The following is an 18,157-nucleotide window of genomic DNA, read 5'->3' on the forward strand; positions in this document are numbered from 1 at the left end:
TTTTTTTTTTTTTTTTTCCCCAGCTGTTCCCATTTAAATTACTTAATGTATTATTACTCTTTATTATTATGGGAAGCACCTCAGTGGATGCAATCAAGTTATATAAGTTGTCTTTATAGCTGCATCGGAATGGCAGTTTATAGTCCATTTTATATTCGGCCACTGCACCCCAGGTACCTTACTTCCATTGCTTGCAATGGTCACCTCAACTCTAAGCAAAGTTGGTCTCAAATGCACGTTTTGACATCTGGTACCGCCATGTCACCACATAATATCTGGCAATATTATGTTTTTATTACTCTGGTCTATAAAACCATCTAATTCTTTGTGGTGTGACACTGTGATCCCTTTCAGTAGCTAGGTTGTCTGTGAAGTTCCTAAAGCATTCCCTTCTTTGTGCGGTGGTCCCTAGTAACGGTGCTGAACAGGATTTGTGCTGAGATCAGTCCCCGAGGAGTGTAACTAGTAATTTGTTTTTTATCCTGATAAAGTTACTTTTTTTTGTTTTTGTGGGGTTTTTGTTTGTTTGTTTTTGGTCTGAACCATTGTAGATGCCTCCCCAGGTAGCTCCTGACGATATTCTAAGATTCTTATGTTTGGTCCCAGTTACCTTCACAGTCATAGTTTCTTATGGTCATCATGAAAAAATTATTTTCTTTTGCCTTGTTGGTCTGGATCTAGTGCTGCATTTTATCTCAATCTTCACTTTTTTTCCTATGCTTGTGATTATTCTGACACCTTGCATATCTTTGATTTGAAGTGGATATACCCATAGCTTGCCTGGATCACTTGCTATCCTCTTCCATTCGCAGGTGGTGTTTTTTTGTTGCCATGTCACTATTGTGAATTTATTTTTCTGCCTGTTACAAATATATAGTGAAAGAAGGGGGGGGGAAAACCCCACCAGTCAAATTTCTTCTAGTGACTTCTTATGTCAAACCTTCTTTCAGCTTTACAGACTCCAAACCCAGAGGCCCTTCTACTGGCTGCTTAGTTCCTTCTCAGAGAAGCAACTTATCTATGCTTGTTTCCAGTGGCAAACACACTAAAAGCCTTCAGATGGTGCCAGTCCCAAGCTGTCTGATCTTCAAAATTTCCCTGTTGTATTCATCCTCTCCTAGAGGCGGGAGGAACTAGAAACAGTAATTTGAATGACCTCCGTGCACGTGCTTTCTTGGCCTGGTCGTGCTTGCAGTGACAGCCAGCATCTGTCATGTATTTCATAATGGCAAACAAATGAGAGCTTGTTTTTGCCGAATATTAATACTATGCAGTAACTCTTGCGGTAGTGTCTTACTGAGCACAAGGCAATAGCTTTTGCATATGCTTATCTCAACTTAAACAGATGTCGTGGCCCTCAAACCAGGGCAACAGACTTGAGCAGATGATCTGAACAGCTTCCTCACTATTGCAGAAGCGAAGTTCGGGGTCCTCTTGATCCAGAAAATGTCCGGTGAACCCAAAAAGCCTTGAAAGCAGCGAAGTTCTTGAATTTGTAACAGGATGGGATGGGGGCTTCTGAACGCAGGAGGGGGGGGAACCTCGTCATCTTCCCAGAATCCCATGTCCATAACACAGCATTCATGACTAACTGGAGAAAAAGACTTCGTGGCAAAAATTTGAGCATGAGCGGGTAAAGAAGGCCACCCTGGAATTGGGAGAGCTCATATACAGGCAATTGGAACTGAAAGTGCATAAACGCTGTCCGTGACTTTCATGAACTCATCCATATGCTTTTCTTGTTGGGCTTTCTAGATTGCTTCTAGCTCTCAAGTCTAAAGAAATCTTGAGAGTGCGCTGCCCGAACCCCTTTCTTGCTGTAGTTCTGGATGAAAAGGGAACTTGTCAGTGCTGTGATATTTATAGAATATTTCTCTACCCACAGTCCTAGCTCCTAGACACAAGCTGTTATCAAGTAAGTGTTTGGTTCTGGGAATTGAACCTTTTTCTGTAGCCTGTCTTTTCAAAGCCTGACCATTAGGTGTTAGCTCCTTTGTGCAGAAAAAAAACCCTTTATATGAGGAAAAAAAAAATACAGAATTTCTAGGATTTCAGGTTGGGTACAGATGATCTTTCTGATGAGGCTTCCTATTTCAGCAAGTTAAATTGAGAGTAGAAGTGAAGTTTGTCTTATTTTTGCACTGAGTTTTCTGTTTTTATTTAATAAAAATGCAGGGAGTTACTGCTGTCTTATTAACTTGCAGCCGGCATGCTTATCTTCTTTGTTCTTTGTTAAATATGAGCTGGCATGTGTTAGACTGCGTTAGCGTTCACTCTTTGGGACTTCAGTGGTTTCTAAATTTGGCATTGCTAAGCCGGTGCCCTGTTTGCTTGAATCAATTGGGGGTGCTATTTTTAGCAACAAAAGGGAATTGAAATAGCAATTTTCTTTCCATGTAATAGATCCCCAAGAGGAATACTGATGCAAGCTCTCTGTCATCCCATATTCTCCCCCTCCCCAAAAGCACTCAGACGAAAGGCAGCTGTCACGGTTTGCGGCTGTATTAATCTTTAATCAATCGAGTGTTTTCTGCATTCAGGTGTTCAGGGAAAAAAGGGTCACGACGAGGATCTGCCTAGAATAACTAAGCACTCGTGCATGGTCTGTGCAGTCAGAATTTGTGGGTAACGGCAGGGATAGACAGAGCAGCTAAAAATAGTATTTGCTTCCAGTGTTTCTCCAGTCTATTTTTGATGCTTGATTTTGATAAGGTTGATTGGGCTCTTACTAAAAATAGCCGTTCCTAGCAAGCTGAGGACAAAAAGTAGAATATTTTTAACCACCACAGACTAAAGTACTTTTGTTGGCTGGAGATAATCTAGAAGCTTGGTATTGGTCAAATGCCAGTGATTTATATAAATCTGTAATAAATGAAGCACTGCTTGATGCCAAGCAGGGATAGTCTTTTCTCCCCTTGCCAGCTTTTGTTTTTCCCAGGAGCTGTCATATTCTTAATATAGCCTCCGTGTTTCGTAGCAGAAGAATCTCGAGTCTTCAGTTATTTATGTGTTGTACTTTAAACCTATGCTAAGGTTAGCTGTGCTGTGGAGTTTCTCTCAACTGTATTGCTTTAACAAGACACGTTAGGTCCCTAGTTTATTCTTGGTGTTGATGTCTGCTGCAGCTGGGTGCTGTGCCATGCCAGACCCTCACTCGTACCTGGATTCAGTCTTGCAGGACAGGGATGGCTCTTCTGTGTGAATGAAGGATGTGGCTGAGAGACTAGCTCTGCAGTGGCCATTTTGACAACAAATTTCAATACCTCTCAGTGCATCAGAAATGTAGCTGAGCTGCCCGCCTTGGGATCTGTTTGTTAGCTTAATTTTTTGGGCAGGAAGAGTATAGGTATTCCCAAATTGCTGGACCCACATCTTTCTAGGGGGAATAACATCGTTAGTGGCTTGAGTTCTCCTTCCTAGGTAATGACGTGCATGAGTGCATCTGCAGTACCTTGAAAGATTGCCTAAAACCTCACGCTTTTCTTAACGAAAACAGGAAAATGGCTGAACTGAAATAAATTTGTAGTTTGAAGAGGCTAGTAGAGAACATGCATAATAGTTGTTAGCTTCATTGTGCGGGTAGTCAAAGCAGTGCAAGGAGTATGCCTGGTGCTGCTCGCTAGCAGCAACATGGATAAAAGTATTCCATGCTTTATCTCCATTAGGCATCTCAAAAGCTTATTTTGCTGTGGAAAACGTGTGTTTGTATCTGAAGGCAGGCTTGATCTCTTTAAGCTTTATCTTCACTGTAGTCTAACCTTGAATTGAGGAGTCACGAATCTATAATCTTGTTTCAGCGTGATTGCTCTGCAGAACTGCAGTAGAATTTTCTATGCTTGCTCTTGCTCCCTCTCCCTGTGTCAATGCTGGTCCTTGCTCCTGTCGTGAGACGAGATGATTTCTACATGCCTGCCTCATGCTTTACTGCACCATTCTTTGCTTTTGTCTTAAGGTGTGTTGGCTGCATAAGAAGCAGATTAAAATGTTTTTTCTGGGCCTTGAATATTTACGTCATTCACAAAACAGACTGCCATGCTCTGCTGGGTGCTACTTTTGCCTGGCTGTAGAATGGTAGTCCTCTTTTTAACAGCAGATAATGTTTATCCAGTATACCTCTTAGGAGGTGGTGGATGTTTTCTAGGTGAGCCCTTATTTGGGAAGACAATGACTTACTTCTTGCAAGCAGAAAAAACATGTGAGCTCCCCGCACCGTTGGTGGTACCTTATCCTGTGCGTGTTTAGCCATGGGCTGTGGGATTTCTGAAAGATGCAGGTGCTTTTGGAAGCATTTGCATGTTCACCCCTCTGTAGGTCTTCTGGAGAAGAGTCTACATTTTTAGCCCCTGAAGTCATGTGCCACTGGGCATATTAATCTTCTAGACAGAAGTCACCGGCTGGTTACACAACGTGTTTCATAGGCTTGGTCTATGGCTTTTTTTGATAATAGGAAAGCTGTTCCCTTTTAATGCAAGACCACATAGCTCACTGACTGCTGAGTTCATTTAACTTTGCCCTGTGTTTGTCAAGGGTTGCCTTGAGTTAGATACTGGACAGGAGGTGATGCCAGTGCTTATGAACTGCATCATATATGTTGTATATTTGACAAGAGCTGTGAAACACACCATGTGAAACGTTAGGAGGCAAAGTGGCTCGGTGGTGTTCAGGTTTAGAGAATTAGTGAGTTGCATCTGTCAATAACTAGTCCAATAGTAGAGGCTGTGGTGAATTCCTGTGTAGCTGTATCTTAAATTGAAGAGATCATTGTAAGAGGTCAAAGGCGTATAAGTAAACTCAAAGCAGGAGTTGAAAAGTGATTTATTTACTTATTTCTTTTTCTTCCCTCCCCACGCCATATAGGAAGCAAAATTCTGGCACAGTCTCTAAGGCAAAGATGGTATACTGTCCTGAAGTGGCGATTTTGGTGATCTGTGGAAATAATTCCATGACGTGTTAAGGATAAGACTGTAATTAAAAATTTAACTGCTGATCCGAGTTCTTGTGCAGACATATATATATATAAAATGGCAGTTGAAAAATTTACGATCTACATATGGTGTAACCTCCTCCAGTGGTGTGAGCAGATGATGGCCTGCACTGCTTTCTTTGTTTGGAGACCTTGACAATACATCGGAAGTTTCTCTTTGCACACTTACACTTTAGTAAGGCTGCATCCAAAGCATTGGTGGGTTCAAAGATGCTTATAGTTATGTGGTGTACACTAGTGGCTAGCATGAATGGTGATTTTAAATGTTTTAACAGGTTTCCCACTTCTCATGAACAGCATGGGGTCAGTTGGAAGTGATAAATAAGACTGTGCACAACTGAAATGAAAGCTGGGACTAGAAGATAAAACCCATGCATACATCTGTAACCCATTATAATAACGATTACGCCAGTCTTACCCAGTCAAGAAAGTGTCATTACGTAGAAGAGCAAGAGATGTTCCTCTCAGTGTGCTGGACCCACTAGGACCAGGCTGTGTGGACTCTGATTTGGAACAGGAGTCTTTGGGAAGGTTTTTCAGAGCTGAGAAAAGCTGATGTAGGCTTGCACCTGTTGCCTCTGTACTTATACATATGCTAGTTTCAAAAAAATGCATAGTGAGATGGGAATCTGTTCAGGATGCAGTCTAATTATTTTGTGAAATACATTGTGTCCAGAGCTGCTGAACTCTGGTTAGTGGTAACTTCCTGGTGTAGAACATCTCCAACCAATGCGAGTGCATATATTGGTTTACTAAGAGTGAGCCGTTTTCAGAGTACGTCATGTTACTGGATACCTTTCCTTATTTTTCTTCCCCTTTTCCTCTATAGCCCCAAAAGTCAGGGGAAGATGGATGTTGACTTATTTGCCTAAAATCAGCCAGTGCTTCAACACAAGCTTCCATTCAGACAAACTTCTATTTGATGGGCTCACACATGAGCTGTCTGGGCATTCTTCTGACTTCTCTTCTGGCGACGGCAGATGGCTGAAGTGGGAAGTTACTACAGTTAGTCTGACTACTGAGTAAATGTGTATAATCACACTTACGAGCTGGTGCAGCTTTCTTGTGCAGACGATAACTTATTCCTACCCTACTTGCTTTGCCTTCTTTAAGCTCTGCCAACTGCAGTCAGTTTAACTTTTGTTGAAAGGCTTCTACAGACTAGAAGGAACAGAATTTCAAAGCTTAACCCACACTTGGAGTAGAACTAGCTTCAGCACTTTAGGGTGATAGTTAAAATCTAGTTAAGCTGGCACAGCTTCCATATGTAGCTGGGCTGGCTAAAACTGCAACACTTGGCTCTGGAGTGGAAACTAGAGATGAACGTAATCAATATGAAAAATGTGCCTTGGTAATGCAGGAGGCTTACCAAAGCCTCTCTTCATCTTTTTCCCCTTTCCCCGTAACATATACACTTTAGGTAATCCAAAACACGGAGGACAATAAGGTGGTTGAATCTTGACTCTTGTGATATTGGTCCAATCAGTTGCCTTTACCCCAACTCTTTTCCTTGCTTTTGCAACACAGGGTGTAAGTATTGCTCTCTGCAGTGTGACTCAGACACCTTCTCTCAGGCAGGTTATCTGTCTGGGCGGCTTTCCTGACCTGGCAAACTGCTCACTGGCATCCCGTAAATGGGCAGTAACCGCAGCTGCCTGGCTGAACTGGGTGCTACTGGTCAGTAACAGGACAGGTCTGTATTAGTGCATGTTTCCTATCTTAGTCCTCCAGTGCTGACCTCAACAGCCTCTGCACCAGTGGAGCAGTTGATGGGAAATTAATTTCCGTAGAATGGGTGAGAGCTGAGCCAGGCGCCTTGTCTTGAAAAGCCTTAGGAAAGAAAAGTGTGGCCTGAAAAAAAAAAAACAGTGTTTTCTAGGCTGTACATTGGAAAGCAGCCTTTGTACTTGGGTTGCTCTTCAAGGTGGTGTGGGAGCACAGAGCAGGAGACAAAGTTATCCTTCTCAAAGTGGAGCCACCAATAAAATTGATGTCATTAGTGCCTTCTTGTGAAGAGAAAATTCTCTTATTGCTAAGAAAAACTAGCTGCCTACTTTATTCGGATGCCTATGCCTTTACCTCCAGCAGAAGCAAAGCAACAATGTGCATCAGCTAGCTGCCCATTTATGTAGGTGATGGCTCAAACACTTTTTTTTCTTCCTGGTGTGATTTTATAATGTTTTTCATCATTTATCTATATCAATCTTATTTAAATTTCTCAGGTTCTGCTCTAGAGGTACTTTAACCTCTGGATTACAGGTTCTTTTAATTTGAAGTAGGGCCTGAAAAGGGAGGAACTGTCCTGTTATTCATACTTCAGTTAGAAATCCCTGGTCTTCAGCTTCTTGAGTCTCATGCTCCAGCCAATTCTATTACAATTTACCTAAGGAGTGGATTCAATAAATGAGTTAAATATCCTTGACTGAAATTGTACTTGCATTCTACTAAGCCTTTAAAGTGCTGCAGATGCTTTTCCGAGTCCCTGCCTTACAGAGCATACGCTTTCAGCTGTAGTTGTTAGAAGCTGAACAACTCACGGTGTCAGAAAACAATATTTTAAAATGCTGAGCTTATTATCTGGGAGTAAAACCATTAAGTCCATGAATTTTGAGTTGGGGGGAGAAGAAACAATCTATAAGCCTTAGAGGGAATGGCTGTTCTTTAGGTACCTCACTAACGATAATGAAGGAAATAACCCCTTTCACCAAGTCACTGAAGCTGAATGTTTTCCAGATTGGGTCAGCTTACAACATGTCCAGCTACTGTTGTAAGCCTAACGGGGAGGGATACCAGTACAGATTTTTGCTCCTGGGAATGTACTCTTGATTTCTTCCCCAAGCTATGCTTTATTCATCATTTGGACCCTTGCTTGACCTTTCTATATGTGGATTTGTTTCTATAATAAAACTGTTACTCACAGTTCCCTAATAGTGGCTGGATAGGAAGCGGCAAACCGGCGTGACACAGACACTTGGCTTTCTCAATAAAATTCACTGGGGCTGACAATGCAGCAGCTAGAACTCTGTTTACTAGCCAAAACATCCTGTGTGTACAGTCATGCATATCCTTACCACACTGGAGCTATAGGATCTTGCAAATAAACCTTGAAATCAGGGAAGGGATAAACGTATGTGTATGTACCTTCATCTATGGTCATCTGTAAATCTCGCTCGGGTCAGGGGCATGACTGGATCTTTCGTTCTTTGCCTGTTGCTGCGTTGTTGGCTGGCCATTCAAGCTCAAATAGGACCTTTACTGATGGCTTCATCACTTGTTATTACGTCCACTTATTTATAGCTAGCAGGCACAGAAACTGAAATGGTTACAGCATTTCCTAGCTGTTATTACTCAAACAGAAATATTCTGGCTGCTGTTTGCATGCCAACTGTTATGGGTGATCTGCAAGCAGTGACTAATCAAATCATCTGCAAACACGTCTCCTTCTGGTGCCCTGAAGGGAAGTTAATGCTGAATCCCAGTGCCGGACAACACCTCCATCTGCTGTGAGTTTCACTCAGGTAGAGGTTGATCTGAGACTGAACCAACACTCTCAGTTCAGTTTTCTGGAACATTAAACAAGCCCAATTATTTGAGGCATGCCTACATTCAGGGGTAAGCAGTGAAAGCACAAACCACGCTGTTCTGATTTGACATGAGGACAAACAGAAAAATCCAATATACTCTGTAGCCACTTGGAGAGTGAGAGCAGAGAGAGATGAATGAGTAGAGAGCTAAATGAGTAAGGACGTTGAGGTGTAGGCATTGGGTTTGATGAGAAGGAAGAGCTGAGAGAGAAAGGAAGTGGTGCTGAATGTGCTTGCTTAAAAAGTAGTTGGAGAAGCAGATTCTGGATGGCGGAATTGCTATTTAGTGAGAAAAATTAGATGATCAGCTACTGGTGTGGTGAGAGTCCTGGAATAATCCGTCTAATGGCATGTTGAGTCACTCAGAGTTTCTCAGCATGTGGAAAAGAATCCTAGAAAGACTTGAGGCTTGACACAGATCCCAGTCACCCATGGGTGGAAAAAGTTTAAGCTCTAGAAGCCCAGCTTGCAACTGATGGCTGCATCAGTCACTCATACTTGCTGCTGGTAAGCACAATGGTCACAGGGATATGAAATCTACTGGAGAGTCACTAACAGAGACCAAAAGATGTTTGTTTTATTGTATGCTTACAGGCTTTAAGATACTTCTTATTGTACTATTAATGACCCCCCCCCCCCCCCCCCCGTTTTGATAATCATAACAGGCTTTTTAGTTAAATGACTTAAAAATCTCTCTGTCTGCAAAGCTTCTGAAGCAGCACAGTAGGCCAGAGGACTGGTGTGAGAAGGGGTGCTGAATGGGATTCTTAAAATAACTGTTAGGCTCGTAAGTCCTTCTCTTCCTCTCCTTTCTTACATATGGAAAGATTTTAGAGCAAATTTCCTAAGAGATTTAATAAGTTGTACACCTATTCCAGAAACCTTGATGTGTCTCTTGGCTGGAATGAGTACTTTAATGGCCTACTAATGAACACTCATTGCAGTTATTTCTGTGAAGCAACTAATGTGTATATCTGTCTTTCTTTTTCAGTGGTCACAGGAGCTACTGATGGGATTGGAAAAGCCTATGCAGAAGAGGTGAGAATTCTTAACGCTTGGAAGTGTATCTCAATCTTTGGCAAGATGTCATGCTGTCTCAATTCTGTCATGCAGCATGTCATATCTCCTCACCTTATCTTAACGTAGATATCTGTGGAGAAAGAGGTCTCTTGCATTGCCTCCCTCAGGTGACCAGCAAAAAGTTGTATCCCTTTTTGTTAGTTTCCTTTACTTGTGAATTCTATTTTCAGCCCTTACCTTGCCCCTTCAGCGTTTATTTGACTTTTTAGTTGATACAATTATTTTGACTTTCTCAATCCTTGGTGTTTCCTTCTGGTATTTTCAGGCAATGACTAAATGGCGGCATTTCTAGCTGCCTGCAGTATGTTCCAATTATTCCCTATCATTCATGAAGTCTCTGAAGCTGGGTTTTAACTCTCTCTTTTACTGTACTTCTGCTCTTGATGGATACGTGGGCTCCAAACATGGTACTGGAATGTATTGCTTAAGAGAGAAAGTGCCTGTTAGTATGGGACAATTTAGCCTATAAGCCCAGAGAACATCATGACAAATAGTGCTGACTACAACAATTTATAGCAAAAATAACTTTCAACTCCAGCATCAGTACCAAAGTGAGCCTGTCTACTTGTTTTTGTGTTCTCCGAAACAGCAGCGTGAATTTGTGTGAGAAGATCAGCTGTGAGAAATTCCCTTTTTCTGGATTTTGTTGTTCTGCAGAGCCCATGGGGAAAGTAGTGTTCATCTTTATGGGTAGTCCTCGCTCATCAGATTGCCCTTACATCTCTCTGTGCCCTGCCACCCTCATCCCTGGCCCCCAGATTCCTTTCCACAAAGCGGAAAGGAGCACCTTGTCCTACTGGGTTGGGGAGTTGGTTGCAAAGGGAGTTAAGCCTGGTGCCAGCAGTGCCTGATTCTGGCATACAGCTGACAGTTTATACATGCCAAATATCCCAGTTAGACATCACTGAAGCAAATGATGCAAAACTTAAATGTAACTGCCTAAAGCAAGTGGAAGGAGGTCATTGCGGCCAGGGCGTAGCACTATCAGGAGGAAGTCCTCTGGTGTGGGAGACACCCTCTGAACATCATGGGAGATGAGTTTAAGGGTCTATATATTATGTCCTCAGGTGAAACTACAGCTTGCTTTATGTTCTGCTGGTGTCTCTGAGAACCAGGTGCCTTCAAACACAAATGTGTGCTGCAGGCAGACCACTGCATTAGAATCCCTATTAGAAAAGCTGATCACAAGTATGAGATCCTGCTGGGAAACACTTGACTGTTTCAGCTTCTCTGCTGTAGGCACAGACCACCCCAAAAGTACCCCAAAGGATACAAATACTCATTCTTGGGCGACAGAATAAAACACACTTCTATTTTTAAAAAAATATTATTGTCATTTATTTATTTAGAATAAAACACATGTCCACCTTTTGACGGTTTATGTGGATGAAGAATACTTGATGAAGTCCGGTGTGAATGCAGGGTGAAATGTGGAATACCTGAAAAGACCTCTCAATCTTTCAATTAACTCTAAAGATGTCTTCATAAGGCTGCCAGTGGATGCTTGACTTTCTACTAGAAATTCCCATCAGGTTGCTAAAAATGCCACTGGCATACAGCTGCTTGGGCACTGATGGCTGTGATTATAATCATGCAGATTACTTGCTTCTTGGAAGACTTTGAGAAATGTAATGGTGTGTTGAGAATTGCCTCTTCAAAAAATTTGACGTGGTCACCAGTAAGTGATGGAAGAATGTTACAAGTTTGTGGATTCTCTGGTTATACTCTGCCCTGTTGGTTACTTTCCTCCTTTTCCAATCAGAGAGGCGTTTTTACACTTTTCATTCTTGCAGTATTAAGATCTTTGTTCTTTGCTCAGCACTGGTATCCTTTTCATCACTAGATCACCTCTTCATGAAAGGTAGAGAGGGCCGTAGTAAATATAGGTTTTCTTGTCTGTCCGGGTAATGCTCACCAAGTTTTTGATTCCAAAGCAGCATACTTTTTTTTTTTTTTTTTTTTTTCCTCTAAAGGATATGGTCAGGAGTTGCTATTTGTTGCCCCTCTCTTGCTGTTTGCTTTTGCAAATCCTGAGTTAAATTTATCTCAGATGTACTTCTATGCTAGCGATAAACTAGAGTTGTAGAATCATAGAATGTTAGAGTTGGAAAGGACCTTAAAGATCATTTAGTTCCAGCCCCCCTGCCATGGGCAGGGACACCTCCCACTAGACCAGGTTGCTCAAAGCCCCATCCAGCCTGGCCTTGAACACTTCCAGGGATGGGGCATCCACAACTTCTCTTGGTAGCCTGCTCCAGTGCCTCAACACCCTCAGAGTGAAGAATTTCTTCATGATATCTAATCTAAATCTACCCTCTCTCAGCTTAAAACTGTTACCCTTTGTCCTGTTGCAACACTCCCAGATAAAGAGTCCCTCCCCATCTTTCCTGTAGGCCCCCTTTAGGTACTGGAAGGTGGCTATAAGGTCTCCCAGAGCTTTCCCTTCTCCAGGCTGAACAACCCCAACTCTTTCAGCCTGTCTTCATGGGAGAGGTGCTCCAGCCCTCTTGATCATCTTCGTGGCCCTCCTCTGGACTCTCTCCAACTGGTCCATGTCCTTCTTATGTTGGGGGCTCCAGAGCTGGGTGCAATATTCTAGGTGGGGTCTCATGAGAGTAGAGTAGAAGGGCAGAATCACCTCCCTCACCTTGCAGGCCACGCTGCTTTTGATGCAGCCCAGGATGGCTTTCTGGGCTGTGAGCGCAGAGGTGGTGGTCACGTTGCATACTCTGCAGTACTCTGGTATGCACATCTGCTTAGTATTGCTTTTTTGTAGATCCTCTTGCTGTACCTACTCTAACAGAGCTTTAACTCTGCTTTGGTGGGCTGTCAATGACACTCATCTTGGAGAGAAAGGGCTTTAACAGCGTTTTGCTACCAAAGTGGAAAATGTGCTAGTTGCTAACATGGGATTTAAGGAAATCGGATGCCTACATCCACCAACTCTGTTAGAATGGTAACTCTTGCTTGTATCGATCATTAGGCTACAAAAGCATCTTCCCAATGTTTGCTACTCTGGGTGAGTTTTTGTGATTAGTTTTAAGGTCTTCTCATCCAGCCTTTTCATGACCCTAGGGACATTGGCTAAAGATCCAAGTATAATGGCAGGTTATCTACAAAGTAAATGGGTCTTTCTTGTTCCTTATATGAAAATGTGATTAGTTACTGGGATCTCAGAGGATCCTTATTGCCGTTTGGACTATTGTGGTTCTTTTCAACCCACTAGGCCTCCAGCAGTGAATTCGGAGTGCTCAGCAGAAACTGATCTGGTTTCATCAGACTCAAATTGAACTTGCTGTTGAGCACTCTATCTTTTCCAAGTTTGATTTCTTCTCTTAAGTGATATTTGTGCCTACTTACAGACTCTTTCCTTGAACATTTTATGTGCTCTGTACTCAGAGAATTCCTCTTGCAGATGGGTTTCCGCTTCCAGATTTCAGATGCACTTCTCGGAGCGCATCCCTTTACTGTCAACATAGCAGCAGTTTCTCTCAAGCTCACTCTTGTGGTAGAAGTTCCCTAAACATGCTGAGTTTCCACTAAGTGGGTGTATTGGCATGGTTTGGCTTCCTCAGCTTTTGAGACAAGTACAGCTGGATAGTTTTCTGTAAAGCTCAGGCACTTACTTAAGCAATCTGGGAGCCCCAGAGGTTATGAGTGCTGAAAGAAAGCAAACTGTATGTCAACACTCTGGAGCTTGCACCTGTGAGGAACATCTCTGGGGCTTTCTTGCCCCATGGGACCACAGCTGTTTCAGACTGAATAGATTATCGTCAGGTTGTCCTTGCTGTCACAGACTGAGATACTTTTAGGTGAAGTATATGTCTTTGCTGCCTTGATTTTGTGGAATGAGAGAATGTTATGTTATTTCCTTCTCCCCCCTGCCCTCCGAGCCTACTGCTTGGCTTTGAGAAGTTTATTCCTGTAGTGAGCCAGGTGCTTATCTGGAGGTGGATGTGTTCATCCCTTTTTAGACAGTTATCCTCAACACTAGATCATTTCTTTCAGCACAAAGTGTAAGTTACCATAAGTCTGAACTCGGCAGCAGTTTGTTAGCTGTTCCTAGTGTGAGTGTCTTTGGTTTCATCACACCTCACTCTAAGCTCATGAGACATCTAGTATGAGATTTCTTCTGCTTAAAGATCATACATGGGAGTGAAATATGGAGTTTGCTGATGAACTTCATCATACTTCTCTCTGAAAGAAGCTTTCTTGATTTGCATACTTCTGCTAGAAAGGTAGATAAGATTAAGTCACTTTATGTTGTGGCTATACTGTGCTGTGGTTTTGTTTGGTTTTCTTTTTTTTTTTTTTTTTTTTTCAGATGCCTTTGAGACCTATTCTCATCCGCTTCCTAAGGCAGTGAAGGAATTTTATTGGAGCAGTGAGAACTTACTTGTTTTTTATATGTAGGCTGTAAGTGTCTGGAAGGCAGTGTCACTGTGAACTGTGAATATATTGTTTTAACTTTTCACTGGAACATGGACTTATAGTAGTCACAGACATTGTTTTCATTGCAGAGGGGTTCAGATATGTAAGTGTCTTTCTGCAGACACTTTTAAATGGAGTTGTTAGATCCCATTACAAACCTGCAGCGGTAGGTCTGATTTGATGACCAGGATATGCTCTGGCCAAAGCTTAAGTTACACAGCTTCCCTAAAAGAACTGTGTGAGTAAATTAACCTTTATACCTATGATAAGTACAAAGTAAGAGTGGAGCCTGACCAAAGGAAGCAAGTATTGAGTGCTCGGGTAATTTTGCAACATGGTTGTGCAAGTGACCATGGATAACTTGCCATTTAAACTTAATTACGGATAATAATTTCTTTGCTCTGACTTGCAGAGGTGTTGTAAAAGTTCTGTAAAATATCTGCTGTTGGTTTTCTATTTTATAATTGTGCCTATACACCTGTATTGGAAGACTGAGAAGATAATAAATTTGTCATAAAGGGAATCAAGTAAAAAGTAGCATGGAAGTATTTGTCCTGGTTTACCCCTTCATATATCTATTTGAAATTGTAATTTTTTTAAAACTTGCTGGTCATATACTGTGATGTTTGACAAATTATGAGATTCCTTTAATTAGGATACTAATGTGGAAGTGATTTATGATTGTTCTTATGTCTCTTCTTTTGTGCTGTTGCAGTTAGCAAGACGTGGAATGAAGGTGGCTCTAATCAGTAGGTCAAAAGAAAAACTGGACCAGGTTGCAAGTGAAATAAGTGAGTTGAAAACTTCTTCCCTAAACTTCACAGGCATGTTTACAAATAAATGGAGTTGCACATAAATTTCATACATGCTAATATATACTGTTTTAATTTTGAAAAAGGTTTGCTTTTGTGCACAGTGGAAACCTTACAGATATAAGTGGTAAAGCCTTGTAGATTAATTTTACAGGTGTTCATATTTAACTTCTGAGAACAACAGAACTTAATTCTGGTATAAGTACTTCTAAAACTATTAGTCTTCCATAAGAACAGCTTACCAAGTCAGACCAGAATACCACCTATCCCCATAGTAGCTGTCTAAAATCATAAGGAGAAAAGCATGAAGCCATTACATCATCTAAATATTTGCTCAGCTTGAAGCAAGTTTGATTTGATGGGCTTCAGCCATAAGGGTGGTTTCTTTATAACTCAAAAGTTGCTGAAAACATCTTCTTTATGTTAGTTATTGTATTACCAAGTATACAAATTTATTGTGGGTAGCTTCCCTTTCCTCCCCCTTTTTTGTTTTATTTGGATAAACTAATCAAAGATCAGATGAGAGAGCTGATGCTCTTTTGGGGTGGCGAGTCTGCTTAGTCATAGGAATATAGCGAATGAGTTAATGTGTTTAAGAACCTGTATGAGGGATTGTTTCTCCAGAAAGTGCATAGTAAATGGCTGTAATGCAAAAATAAGGGAGCAACTGAAGTATTCCAATCACAAATGTAAAATGGATATTTGTACAGGGTCAGTTAGGAGGAAGCTTCCTCAAGTCTCATGCTAACAAATGATTTTCTAATCAAAAGCATAACCATAACTCTCAAGAATTCCTCTTGTAATCTATATCTCTTTTATAAAGGCATATTTCATGCAAGGTTATTAGTTTATGCAGAGTATGTCAAGATAAAGCGAGAAACATAGCCTTGTGCGTAGAGGCTTTTGATAAGCAGGAGTGGGAGTTGTGTACTATAAAGCAGGTTTCTCAGCATAATGATGTTGGGTAAAGAAACCTTTAAGATTATGCTTCTGTCTTACCCTCCCTTGTCTTGCTTAGACTTTCCTAAAATAATTTGTGTACCTAATGCAGATAAATGTAAGAGCTGCTCTCTTTCGGATGTCGTAAATCTATTATTTTTGGTTTGAGTTTGTTAAAACTTCTAATGAATTTGTTAGTGGCACCATTTTATGGTAAATCATAATCTGTAAGTCAAGCCTCAGCAAACTGTCCTACGCTAAGTTGTAAGGGGCTGCTTGGTGAATGTAAGGATGATCGAAAAGTCTGAAGGACTTCAACTTGCTTAATGGTAACTGTTGTACTGGTTTACTGAGAGACAGAGGGCATACAATTCTGTTGATGTAAATGCCGCTGTCTCTGATTTTTAGTGTCCGATGTAAGATGGCATATGAAACTCTTTTCTAGACAGAAAAATCTTGCTTTCTATGTGTACGTTTAGATGGTGGAAAGCATTCCTCCTTAGAGCAAAAATGGCATCAAGTCCTATCTTCTGCTGGGTTAGAAGTAATTGGCATTTTTCATTAGTATCCTTCATGTAAGGATGTCTCTGCAGTGCCTGGACGTACCTGCGATACTCTAGTACATACAGTCACAGTGTAAATTAAACAGTGTAGGTGTCACTGCTCAGGCAACCTGTGTGAGTACTGAAGCTTACTGAAAATACATAAAGAAGTTGCAATAAGGTGGTCTTTTTGGTGGTTCGCCGCAGTAGCTGGCTGATAGTTTGCTGCATATGTGGGCGTACGCAGTCACGTTCTTATTATGCTGTATAAAGTTGTTTTGCTAAGTAAAAGTGTAACTGACTGAAGTATCTACAAATATCTTGTTCTGGATTCAAACACTTAAGCATGAAGCGACAAGGCCTCTGAAAGTGGTCATAGCCCTTTCTGTACAAGTCTGGAAATCTTTTCCTCCTTGGGAATTAAGCATGATGCTGCCAAGACGGATAAATCTACTGCTTTGAGCTTTCAGCACTTACACGATAGCTGCTGGGGGAGTTTTTCAGATGTAAAAAATAGGTACATGTACCTATGTAGAGCAGCCTGTAATACATAATTACTCTTAGGCCTCACCCAAACATTTTTCTGCTTTCTTTCCTAAACTGTTCTGAAATGGGATGACTCATGTTGGGTTTTCAGAACAGTTCTTTTGACGGCACTGAGCTACTGAAATGTATACCTTGTTCACTGTGGCATATGCTGAAGGATTAGGATAGGCTGCATAATCAAGCAAGCCTGAGTTGCACTTTCAGATCCTGTTGGGTTTTAGCTGGGCAGAATTTTCTTGTATTCAGGCTCATGTGGTCTCTGTAGTCTGTTCAGGCGTTGTCATATGTAACGTAAGTGACTTTTTTAGAGCTAAGGCTGTAACTACCTGAGTGTTTTCCCTTGCAGGTTCCTCAGGCAACTTTAAACTTCTTTACGTGATCCTGCAATTGTTCTTCAAATACATGTGAGCTTACTCATCTCAAGTAATGACCCTTAATTACTTTAAGGAAGAATAGCTGTTCGACTAATTCCAGTTCTTTGAATTGTGTGAGCTGTGCATGTTTTCTGTTACTCCCTCGTTTCCACTGATCAGAGTCCTGCTCATCCTAGTGAACGGATAGGTGCTGTCTGCCGCAAATAATGAGGGGTTTTGAGGATCAGGTATGTTCATTCTATTCAGAAGAATCTTTTCTTATGCTCTGAGGGTATACTTACATTAGGAGTGATATCTACTTACAAAATGCAAGTTGCGTAACCACTATAAGAAGAGAAGTACTGATAGGTCTTTCTGAATGTTAGATGCCAACTGACCTGAATCTGATTTATTTTTTTTTTGTGTGTGCACACACGCACATTAAGCCAGCTGTACTGATGTTACAAGAAAGCTAGATATTCTGAACTTGCGTCTCAGTTTGAGCAATGAAAACTAGTGAAGTAGTTAAAGATTTCGTAAGACTTTCCAGTGTGTCTTCAAACATGTTGTAAAGTTGAATTTGCAGAATAATTAGGTGCCATAGGATTTGCTGCAAAAGGGAATTCTGCTTTATGTTCCCTAAGAAATAGGGTATAGGCCACAGACTGAAGAAGAAAAAAAAAATTGAATTTCCTCTGAAGTGATCATGGACCACCTTTGCATGGAATTGCATGGGTTTTATGGAAACATTGGATCTTTTAATCAAGTTTTCATACACAAACAGTGACTAGTAGGGTCACTATATGAAATCCTTGGTCTAGTTTACTACATTGAAGTTCCGGTACCTTTTTTAAAGTGTCTATTCTATTACATTGTTAAACAGTTT

At 41.3% G+C, this 18,157-nt stretch overlaps 1 protein-coding gene across 1 annotated transcript in view; it reads left to right on the plus strand.

The window, feature by feature from the left end:
- Window positions 1-18,157, plus strand: part of HSD17B12 (hydroxysteroid 17-beta dehydrogenase 12) — a gene marked incomplete at its 5' end in the record, with an annotated part of 92,688 nt that overhangs the window by 24,243 nt on the left and 50,288 nt on the right. Inside the window, 2 exon segments of the mRNA XM_082485290.1 lie at window positions 9,560-9,606; window positions 14,795-14,870. Of these exon segments, the coding sequence (XP_082341416.1) occupies window positions 9,560-9,606; window positions 14,795-14,870 (123 nt within the window).

This window comes from Vanellus vanellus (assembly GCF_965231255.1).
Source record: "Vanellus vanellus genome assembly, chromosome: 6".
Taxonomy (NCBI): domain Eukaryota; kingdom Metazoa; phylum Chordata; class Aves; order Charadriiformes; family Charadriidae; genus Vanellus; species Vanellus vanellus.